Source organism: Pithys albifrons, chromosome 2, assembly GCF_047495875.1.
Source record: "Pithys albifrons albifrons isolate INPA30051 chromosome 2, PitAlb_v1, whole genome shotgun sequence".
NCBI lineage: Eukaryota > Metazoa > Chordata > Aves > Passeriformes > Thamnophilidae > Pithys > Pithys albifrons.
Window position 1 is genome coordinate 32,964,995 of NC_092459.1, and position 11,717 is coordinate 32,976,711.

An 11,717-nucleotide genomic window follows, 5' to 3' on the forward strand; every position below is an offset into this window, starting at 1 on the left:
TGCTCATTTCTAACTACCAGAACTTAATGGAATTTCAGCTTGGGCATTAATTCTGGCATTTCCTAATATTTGAGCAATTGAATAAAAGTGTTTCATTTTTAAATTTCGTTGTTTATTTAAAAAAAAGAAAAAAGACCTTTTTGCTTTTTTTCCATATAAATTAGCTAATGAGTTATGCACTGACAGCACTCACTATAAAAGTTTGCAATTAACATGAAAAGAATATGGCTTCAAGATAAAAAACCTAAACAACTGTCCTGCATTCAAATTAAGCATTTCATGTGAAAGAACCAGTGCAATAGCTCTAGAGTAAATTACTTCTTTGCGTGTAAGCCCACAAACTACGGACTTTCGGTATGTATCCTGCAACCCCCACATTCATAAGAATAGCATAAAACCAGAATTAAGAATTGAAAAAAAATCTTGAAATACTTACAGCATTCTCAACAGAGAGATATTTTATGCAATTACAAAATGTTAACCTCTCAACCAAAAGAAGTCAGATTTGATACATTATAATCCTTAAGAGACAAGCATATTTGTAAGAAAAATCCTAGATCAGTTAAGAAGAGAGGGGAGAGGGCCCTATTCTCATGATTTAATCCCTCTCTTTGACAACTTCTGCAGTTTCCAGAACTCTAACAGAAGTGTTACACCATACTATGAAATGCTGGCAGACTTTTTTGAATTATTCTGTGGCATTGCAAATAACTCTAAGGGTGTTGCTACTACAATAAAACAGTCTCAATTTTCTTTAAGGTTTTGGTAATCCTTTGTAAGTGACCACAAACTCTTGGAAACAACACGAAAAATCTATAGAACGCAAAGAGAATTCCAGTAACTACTAAGTTCTCTGTCTAGAATATTTTCCCCAGAACACAATTCCAAGGACAACAAAAACCATGATTCCTACCACTAAGCAATGAGGGCAAGATCTCAAAAACTCTGAAATCTAACATCCATCATACAAAGTGACATTTAAATGAACGGTATTGACCTCTTTGTCACAAAACGTAATTTGCCCACCAAACAAATAACACACACTGCCAGGTCATGCATCCTTGTACTCAGTCTGAAAAATATGGACTGAGTAAATGGACTACAAGACGGGTGGTAAATGGGCTGGAAATAGATTAGCTGTACAAAGTCCAAATGGAAACCAAGTATTCGTGGTGGTCCTCAAGGACCGATACTGGAACCCAACCTTTTAAGCGCCTTTGGTAGAACAGAACATGTGCTTAGGAGGCCACAAATGGCTGGGGAGAGGGTGGGGATAGTGCATATTCTGGATGTCAGGTTGCCATTAGAAGCCTTCAAGAGGCTGGAGAAATGTGCAGCTGAGAAGCAATTAATTTCAAAGGCAAGTACAAAGTCTTGTATTTTAGTCTACAAAGAGTATCACTCTCCCTTTAGGGCTCCTCAGTACAAGAATGAAGCTGTCAGGTTGGAACAAGCCCAGTGGAGGGCCACCAAGGTTAGAGGCTCGAGCACACAACTGGAAACTGTCTTTTGTTAATCCAAAGGGAGGCAGCAAAGGGGAGATCTCATTGCTGTTTTCAACAAGCTAACAGGAAGGTAGAGGAAAGATGCAGCAAGAATGTTCTTAGAGGGACAAAATGACAGAAATAAGAGGCAACATACACAAAAGGCATATAGGAAATCCCACAAAGATATAAGGAAATAAAAGCCCCTTATGAAGATGTTTATACACTGAAACATGATGCCCAAAAGATCTGGGATATCCTCATATATGAAAGCCATCACAATTCAAGTAGACCAGGTTCTGAGCAACATGATCTAGTCTGACTTTGAGCAGGGTGAACTACAGAATCTAAATTATTCTATGATTTCAACAGCAGGGCACTAACTTTATATCTGTATCCAGCTCTGGAATCCTCAGCACAAAAAAGACATAGACCTTGGGAGTGAGTTCAAAGGAGGGCCACCAAGATGATTAGAGGGATGGAGCACCTCTTGTATGAGGAAAAGCTGAGAGAATTGGCTTTGTTCAGCCTGCAGAAGAGAAGGCTTCAGGGTGATCTATTTGCAGCCTTCCAGTACCTGAAGGGAGCCTACAGGAAAGGCAGATAGGGACTTTTACAATAGCATGTAGTGATAGGACAAGAGGGAATGGCCTCAAGCTGAAAGAGAGTAAGTTCAGATTAGGTATTAGGAGGAACTGCTTTGCTGTGAGCATGGTGAGGCACTGGAACAGGTTTCCCAGAGTAGTTGTGGATGCCACATCCCTGGAAGTGTTCAAGGCCAGGCTGGATGGAGTTCTGAGCAACGTCATCTAGCAAAAGGTGTCCCTGCACATGGCAAGGGAGATAAAACCAGATGATCTGTAAGTTTCCTTCCAATGTAAACCATTCTATGATTCTGTGATAAATTAACTTTCAGCTTTTACTGCACTTAAAGATAACAACATACTAAAAACCAGGAAAAAAAAACAAAGAAAAACGAAGGAAGAAGAAGAGGAGATGAAGGCAGCTCTTTGTGCTTTTATATTGGAATTATCTATCAATTTTACCTCTTTTTACACATGCTTTAGTAATACTCAACTTCCTTCATGTTTGGCAATAACCACTTTGACAGCTACACTCTTCTTCTCACTACCAATCCAAAGATCTCACAGCACTACTTTAAATGAACCCAAATAGATTGTTACACTTAAGAAATTTGTCTCAATACAGACTAGACGTTCTTTCCAGAGTAAGACTTCTACACAAACAATCAAACCAAAAAACCTAAGCAACCAAAAAACCCACCTCAACAGGAATTTCCAAAAACTTGAATTAATAGTTCCACCATTACAACATACTCTAGGGATCAGTTAAAAGGTAAGTAAACACCTGTGTCATCTCACTCAATTTAAATGTAGCTTTAAAATGTAGGAAGTACTCTAGGTATTTTGAAGCTGTTTGTACATACGTACATCTGCATTTCTTGCTACCAAGACAGTCCAGATATTAAATCAACTGCAGATACTTCAACATGCTAGATTAATTCCTCAGCTGGCATCAAAATAACTAGGAGAAATGGAATAGACAGGAAATGTGAAGCTAGCATATACAGGAAAATGGAAAAAAAAAGCCTCAAAAATATAGGACTTGGAAACCTGAAAGTCATGGAAATTAAAGACTGATGTAGAGACATAAGTGGTTTTGCATGGAAACAAACCAGCCAAGTATCATCAGCACTGAACCAACCTGATTAACTCAGTTGGCTGAACTTGCCATGACTCCTGCACAGCCACCAAAATGTCCCAGCACTCAGCTCCCCACTGTTTCTTGAGGATTTCTTCATTTGAAGCCAGGTCAGGTCCAGTGCCTCCCTGATCTAATAACTGCTCTCAGAAAAAGAATACAAAACTTGGTCTCCTGCAGAACCTCTTGGGTTTTGCTGTACTATTCGAGTCATGTACTACTTATTAGGTCATTATTAGGCATGACAGAACTAGGCCATTCCCACATGAAGCCACAAATACTTGTTTCCACTATGACTCTTCACTGCTCCCTGGAGCAACACAGTGAAGACAACTCAGGCTGCCACAACAAAGTTAAGTCATGCCAGGCCGATGTTTTCAGCCTGGACTGTGAGCTACACATGCACAGCTGCACAGTGTAACTCCCCAGGCTGAGGTGCCCCTGGAAACAATGCAGCCACATCCACACACCCCAGCTTTTGGGATGATCTGCCTCTGGACTAAATCCAGTTCACTTCACCACAATTTATGACATAGTTTACCTCCAGAAAATTTCCAAGTTGCATAAATTGGAAGGTGACATAAAAGAGTGTTTATGCAACCATCCAAAATACCCTCATCCACAGACTTAAGAAAACTGTCAATTTAACCTCTGCACATTTTATCCAAAGGAAAAACCCAAAGCAGGAACTTGTGCCATGCAAGTATGTTCAGTGTTCCATCAGCAACTCTGACATCAACAGGTGAGGATTACTTATGCTCCACACATGTAATTTCCTTCTCTTGGAAGAGGTAAGTGTGTTGTAGGGTGAGTGTAAGCGCATCCCTTAAGGAAAGCTGTTTGGAGTTCTACCTTAAAGAGAACAGAGCTACCTGGAGTATGTGTGATGGCTTATGACCAATGAGAGGCTGTGGTGTATGTAAGGTGAATTGGTTAACCAATTATGTGATACCATGTTGGATGTGAGAGTGCATAAAAGGTGTGGTTATTACTGCGTGAGAGTTAGTCAGATCTAGATCTACTAGGATGTGAGGTGATGTAATAGGAACTAATAGGAACTAACTTCTTCTACTATGAGAACTTTCTGTTAACCTATCTTGAATAAACTCCCTAAGTTTTGAGCCTTCTGATCGAGCCTTCTGATGACTGCTGTGCCTGAGCTCTTCTGACCGTCGGTCCACAACCCAGCTCGGTGTAAGGGGCTCCCCCTATAGCGTGTGGATAATTAACCTTCACAGAAACAGTCCTTGAATGCCACAGGCAAAAATCAGAGCCTACTGTACAGCCAAAGAATAAAATTACCTTCAACTGGAAACTCAACTCCTACGTTTCAGATGGAGGAGCTAGTCACCAAGGCTCTTTAATAACTAATAGAGAGAAATAAGCATCTTCAGACACAATTCAAGAACAACCTGAAATAGCTCTGGAAGTACCTTCATTTCAAACTGATGATAGTCAATTTAGCTATCTACTAGGTTTCCACTAGCTTAATGTACCATTTTCAGACAGTTAACATATTAGACCTGGATTCAGCTAAAATAATCCACTTTGAGAGCATGCAGACTGCTCAGACTGCACAGATTAGATAGAGCAGTGCAAAAGAAAGTAACAATTTTCTGAAGATTATAGAGCTGCTGTGACAAAGCTAATAATGCATCCAGTGCAAATTCTATCACCAGCCCTTGACATCTCCTATATGACGGTAAAGTTTCACTATTCTGCCAGCAACAAAATGAACAATACCTGTTTTTATTCAGATTCATGTTTCATGTCTCTACATCTCCATTCACTACAGTAACTTCAGATTTATTTCTATGTTCCTGAAGAATGCCTGCCTACCACACACACTCTCCAAATCTCCCCTACCCCTCTCCTCAAACACCATCCCACACAAAATGTTCCTACATTTCTACCCTCATTTTGTTCTTTATCTACCAATAAGGCATGTACTACTTCTGTCCTAGGCAATCACCAGTTTTTATACAAGTTCAGGAACCAAAAGCGAGGCCTTCCAGAATTTTCTTTTCTTTATGGAGGAGTCAGTTACTGCAGGAGAATGGAACAATAGTTCATAAGGAAAACTAGGAGACAAGTGTCAGGTCTCCCTGTGCACCAATGGGCTCTGCAAACTCTTCTCCCTCAGCTGTGTAAACTTGAGTCAGGCTACTACGAAGAGAGTTGAGCTGCAAGGAAGAATTGTGTGAAGGATTACAGAGGCTCCCACTCTTTACTCAGGAGATGCATTTAAGCTCAGTCTCTCAATCTTAAGCCTTTCTTGAGCTATGCTGCAGCTATGCCCAAGCCCAGCCTTCCTTTTCCTGACATGACTTGCACATTTCACCTCAACCATGTCTCATCCCAATGGATCTGACTGTGGCTCATCCTGCTTTCTGTCACGGAGCCTGCCCCGCTTACCTCACTGGCACAGTGGGACTTTGCCCTTGTCAGGGATTCCGCACACCCCCCCCCACCCCCAGCCAGTCCTGCTGTCATTCTTGGCTTCTGTGGGTCAGCAATGCTTCCAGACAGGAGGTGGGAAAATCTGTAAGATTTTCAAGCTCTCATAAATATACCTGAAATGCCTAGCAATGAAAGTTACTGATGATAGGCAAAAGAGATGCAGGTGGGTGGGCAGAAGTGCCTCAGAATGCAGTCCTACAGTAGTTATAATACACATACATAACCAACACATCAATGTTTCTGTAAGGCCTTTTAATCCATGAAAAATTTCATCTAAACAATCAAGTCAGCTTATAAAAAACCTCAAGATTAAGAAATGCCAGAATTGTGTTTCAATAAACTGATTTTATCCACTCAGTGGTTACACAGAAATATTCCTAAGCAAACTGTTTCATGCATGCCATATATGAATGCTAATGAATACATGAATTCTACAGAAGTTATAAAATAGAGTTTTATTGTTTTACACATACCTAAATACAGAAACATATGCATAAAGACATATTTTGTTTGGAGCCTGAAGTGTCTGAGTCTATATATATAAAAATATATATAACATATATATAAATATGTGTGTGTGTGCACACACACATTAATATATGTATCCATCTACATGGACACTAACACTTTGAACCCAAAACAAAGTATCAACAGGGGCATTAAATTGCCTTATTCTTTAAGCTTCCTATTCTTAAAAGTATTCCATTTAAGAAATCCTGCTAACAGAATCATTAAAAGAATGCTTACAGGTCTCTTTATTTAAATCACAATTTTATTCTCTCTTATTTCAGCAGAATCTAAACAAGGTCACTGTGTGATTCTTGTATAATGGTTGGTCAGTTACTGAAGACTACATTCTTACCTTAAGGTGTTTTGGACTGATGAATCCTCAGATCCCTTATATCCACATCTTTTGATACCAGTACCAGGTGAATTATTCAAACTCATACATTTCTCTTCTTCCATTACAAGATCACGGAATGACTTGGGCAAGGCAGAATGTAATGAAGATGACCTTTTCAAAAACAAAAACCAAAGAAAACCAACTCATTTTATATTTGCATTTTCCAAAACTCCATATTGTTCCATGATTCAAATACAAAAGAGAGCCTTTTCATGTGCTAAAAATGAAAATACAGTATTAGTCAGTTTTTGTATCTCACCATTATCCTGTTAAACTCCATTTGCTAAAATAATTCATTTTGGGTCAAATAGGTAAAGAACAGGAAACAAATATCTATGAGAGCAGAACATGCCAGTAGTTTTAAAATTCCATTTTAATTTTATAAAACAAACAAACAAAAAACAAAACAAACACAAAAAACCAAACCACAACACCCCTCCTCCTATTCCCCCCAATATATCCTCTTAAAAAGCAATTTTTTTCTCAGTACTAACAGTACTAGTCCATTAAAAGTATTTTAATAAATCACACAATGCCCTAGTACTGTCAGTCTAATACTGGAAGTTTACCATCATAAAAGTCAAGTATAGCTCATCTTTTTTCCCCAACATATTGAATGACTTACTTGTACCTGTTGAAGGCTCTATAAATCACTTACTCCACAGCAAAGTTCAATAAAACTGATATCCTTGATTTTCCTTAACTTGACCAAGCATAAGTTACTGAACTAGAGCCTGCATAGTAACTTTCAAAAATAAACCATTACAAAAATATAGGTATTTAGCATCTAAGATATTCTGAATTGTTTCTGATCCCAAAGCCCTTTTGTTTACAGAATTCAAGGCAGTTAACATTAATTCTTTCCTTAACCATCAAGGTTTAGTAACTAATTCTTCATGCATGTGCTAAAGATGTAACATTATAAAGCATAGCTGTCCTATTTATTGTTAAATACACAAAATACTTTCTGGAAGAAAAGCTCTGCTTATTATCTACGTAAAGAAACAAGAGACTAATTATAAAAACAACTGAAGTAAAACAAACCCTTTAGACAATGTCAATTGTTTCTGCAGCTGCCATAAGAAGGTAAGCATCAAAAATTTTCAAACTACAGCTCGATGGCATACAATTTAGAATAACAAATACAAGCAATTTAAACATTGCAACATTGTATTTGAATCTTGCAACAAAAGCATCAGAAAGCTATATATGATGTCTGATGTTACACCACCCCAGCTTAAGTTTGGGTCGTTCTCTTTTTTTCCTCCTCTTTAATTGAAATATTGGATGAGCAGCTCAGAAGACAGAGCAATCAAAATGGGAACCTCCAGATGCAGGGGCTGAGTCATTTTGCATATCCTGTATTCCTACAACCAGCTGGAACACAGAAGTCCAGGCAAATGTTTGACCAGAACTTCCCCAAATCTACTATAGCAAGTAAGCAAATGGTCCATAGGATCTGCTGTCACAGAAGCTGCTTCTGCTACACATTTTAAGTAGCCTATTCATTTTCACAAAAATTCTGTACTGCAATCAAAAACGTACTGCAACAGAAAATAAAAAAAAAAACAACCAAAAACAACCAAAACCAAACCCCAAAACAACCTTCCCCCAAAAAATCAACTGTGTCATTTTCAGTTTGTGAACCTATCCAAAACAATTATTCTTGACTTAAAATGGTTTATCTTAAACTCATACAACATCCTTCTAAACAGTAACAACTCTAAATTTCAGCTTGATCTGCCTGATACATTGTAATTTCTATCTACTGTGTAAAATTAGATTTATACGTAGCTTTTTTTTAAAAAAAAGTGGAATATGACTAAGTTTTTCTAAGCTGCAACTGCAAAATATCAAAGCATGAAGTTCCAAAACAGCTGCTGATGTTTCAGTATAAGCTGGAATACTGTCAAACTGACAACCTAGATATTAAAATACACAATGGTAATTCTTAAGAGAGATATTATATTTATGCCTCCAGCCTTGAAAAGCCATAGGCTCTCCTGAGCTTAAAAAAGTCTCAAAACAAATTAGCAATACCACCTCTTCCTTGATCAAAGTAGGTTTGGAGAAGCAATAAAGTCAACATCTAGTTAACTTTGGACATTCTTTCAAAGTATTAATAGTGCAATTTTTCTCCTTTCTCATTTTCACTGTTCTTCAAGGGAGGAAATATAGGTTCAGTTTCTCCAAAATCTATGAAACTGGAAGTTTCTTTTAGTGGAAAAGGTGTATGACAGACTCCGTCTTTCAGTCAACCAAAAAAGAGCCAGAAAGTCCCACACCCTTCTGGCAAGTGTGTTCACTGCACATCCAAGATTATCTGATTTCACTGGAACACAAATTCTATGGCTCTGACTATATTGCATGTGTGGAAAGCTCAATCTATTGCCAAATACACTCTCATAGCCCACTGTGAATTTAGAGACTATAACTTTGCAACTATAATATTAGAACAGCTGAGTAACACCCTAATACCTTACATACAAAAATACTTAGAAAAACTAGTAGGGGCAATCAAATAATTGATCACTTGCCTAAAGCAGGTTAAAGTTCATTCAAAAAACGCTCTCTTCCAGCAACTAGGCCTAATTTTAAGTACTCTTCTAGCTCCCACTGGTTCTTTGCTTGAACTCTTGAGCTATCGACAGTTTCCAGATCAGCAGCCAGAGGAACGCAGAGGAGGAACGTACGGAATCATGCACAGAGACCACATGAGCATTAGATTGGATTCCATCCTCCTGAAATATATCCTGGCTTTTCCACTTGAGATGGTTTGTGTAACACAGTAGAGCTCAGCTTCTTTCAAAAACTCCTTAATCAGAACCATAAGAGTGTTTTGGACAAAGTTATTTAAGGGTATTCCAAAATTAGTTCATATTTGCTTTTGAAGTGCAAGCAACAGTTCATAGGTAGTTGGTAGTTCAAAATTAAATAACACTCCATAGGTAAAGAATTATTTGTCAGAAAGTAGATGAGCAGCATGAATAAGACAAACTATTCAGGCAGCACCTGCCCTTCACTAACCAGGAGAATGATCTACCCTGGAGCTGAGGTCAGTCTGACAGGCTTGTAGTTCCCCCCCACTTTCTCCTTCTGATCCTTCTTGTAGATGGGCTCATATCGGCTAAACTCCAGTTATCTGGGGATCTCTCTGGTTAGTCAGGGCTGCTGACAAATGATGGGTAGTGGCTCAGTGATCACTTCCAGCAGCTCCCTTAGTACCTGTGTGGATTCCATCCATCCCCACACACTTGTTTGTGTCCAAGTGGTGTAGGACATCACTAATCATTTACCCTTGGATTATGGGGGCTTCATTTTGCTCCCCTAATCTCCATCTTCCAGCTCAGGGGGCTGGGCACCTGGAGAATGACAGGTCTTACTAGTAAAGACTGAGGCAAAGACGAGATTAAGTACCTCAGGCTTTTCTTCATCCTTTGTCAGTATGTTCCCATCTGCATCTGATAGAGATTCTCTTTCGCCCTCCTTTTATTTCTAGAAACAATTTTACTGTCTTTATTTTTTACAATTTTTATATTTTGTTGCCTTTATGCACAATTACATTGGTAGTAAGATTGTAGATGTAGATGGAGTGTTACTTTTTAAGATAACAAAGGACTGAGTAACTCAGTATTTCTTGTGCTTTATTAACATGATTCAATTGTCAGTCTCTCCAAGCAAATTTTAAGCCTCAGAGCTACTGCCCTGTGACACCTTCATTAGCTAAGGCAAATAAGGGTGCTGCTTTATCTGCAGAATCACCTGTGTAAAGCTGGTAACGTGTTCTTCAGAATATTTGAGAGGACCAGTTTTAAGGACTACAATTCATCCGCTCAATAAACTTCAGAAGATGAATTTTGCAAACCTTGTTACTACTACTGTGACAATCTTCAATTACTGTTCAGGAAGGCAATCATTAGGTGTGAAGCAACTCCTTCTCCTTCCTCTTTAAGACAAAATTGTGAGCTTTGACCAATATTACATCAGAATAACTTCTGGGGACTGGGAGAGTAAATGAGACCCTAAATTTTGGTATTAGATGTTCATGGATGAAAATAAATTGAGAAGACAGATATCTAAATCTTGCTTGTACAAATTGAAACAACTGAATTCAAGCTTTTCTTAGATTCACTTGAAATATTGAGAGCTAGGTATTTTTAAAACCAGGTCATATCTTAGACAATGCATTTTCATAAATAGCTACTGTAGTAATAGACCTCTGTAGCTTGTAAGCTGGACACTAGAAAAACATGGTATATAATTATTTTTTAGTTATAATCCATCTATGACATAGAGATGCCTAGAAAAGACTTCTTGTCTCTGTTTTCACTGACTCTTGGAGGAATCACAATCATCACTATCAGAATCACTACTTGAAGGACACATCATGCCACGCTACCTTGAATTTACCAAACAGCTGTCCATTTCGGATCAGACTGACATGATCCTTGACAGATCCTGTAAAATACTAAAGCCCTTTAACCACACAGCTGAATGTACTGCATACTGTCCAGCAGAGAAGCAAAGCTTGTTCTAGTGCTGTAACTAGAAGCACAGTGTAATTTTAGAATCACATTTTTCCCATCCTGATAAATACTTTGAACATCATCTCTATATTACCATTGTTGTGTTCCAGGACATTACTGTTATTACTCTGGTCTTAAAGTCATCATCATGGCTCGGCTTCGCGAACGAAGATCTGGGATGGTCTTAAAGTAAGATAGTAGCATACCTACAGACCTCTGTGGAATCTCAAATAAATCTAAAGGCACTTCAAACTCAAAGTGCTGATCATATTAGGATCCATCCAAAACAGAAAAATGAGGTAAAAATGAGATTCCAGTAGACGTTTACTACTGTTACTTCTGAATGGAGCACCCAATTCATATAAAGGATGAAAGAGAGCCAAAAGACACAAGAGGGAGATGACTGCAGAAAACAAACATATCCTTTGAAAGACAGCATGCTATTTTACCTTGAAATCCATGCAGTACAAAAGGCAAACTACTACAAAAGCATTAAAAGCAGCTAAATTGTTAAAAAAAAGATTTCATTTAAAATTGTGGTGGGTATGCAGCAACCTTTGTTCCCACTGATGAACAAAAAAGTAAGCTACAGAGAGAAGAGAATGACAGTTCTAGGGTAAT

At 38.2% G+C, this 11,717-nt stretch overlaps 1 protein-coding gene across 2 annotated transcripts in view; it reads right to left on the reverse strand.

The window, feature by feature from the left end:
- The window catches only part of IBTK (inhibitor of Bruton tyrosine kinase), a 61,086-nt gene that overhangs the window by 5,945 nt on the left and 43,424 nt on the right, over positions 1–11,717 (reverse strand). For both annotated transcript variants that reach the window (XM_071548670.1, XM_071548669.1), the window contains exon 26: positions 6,529–6,681. In XM_071548670.1, coding sequence (XP_071404771.1) covers positions 6,529–6,681 — 153 coding nt within the window. The remainder of the gene's footprint in view (positions 1–6,528; positions 6,682–11,717) is intronic.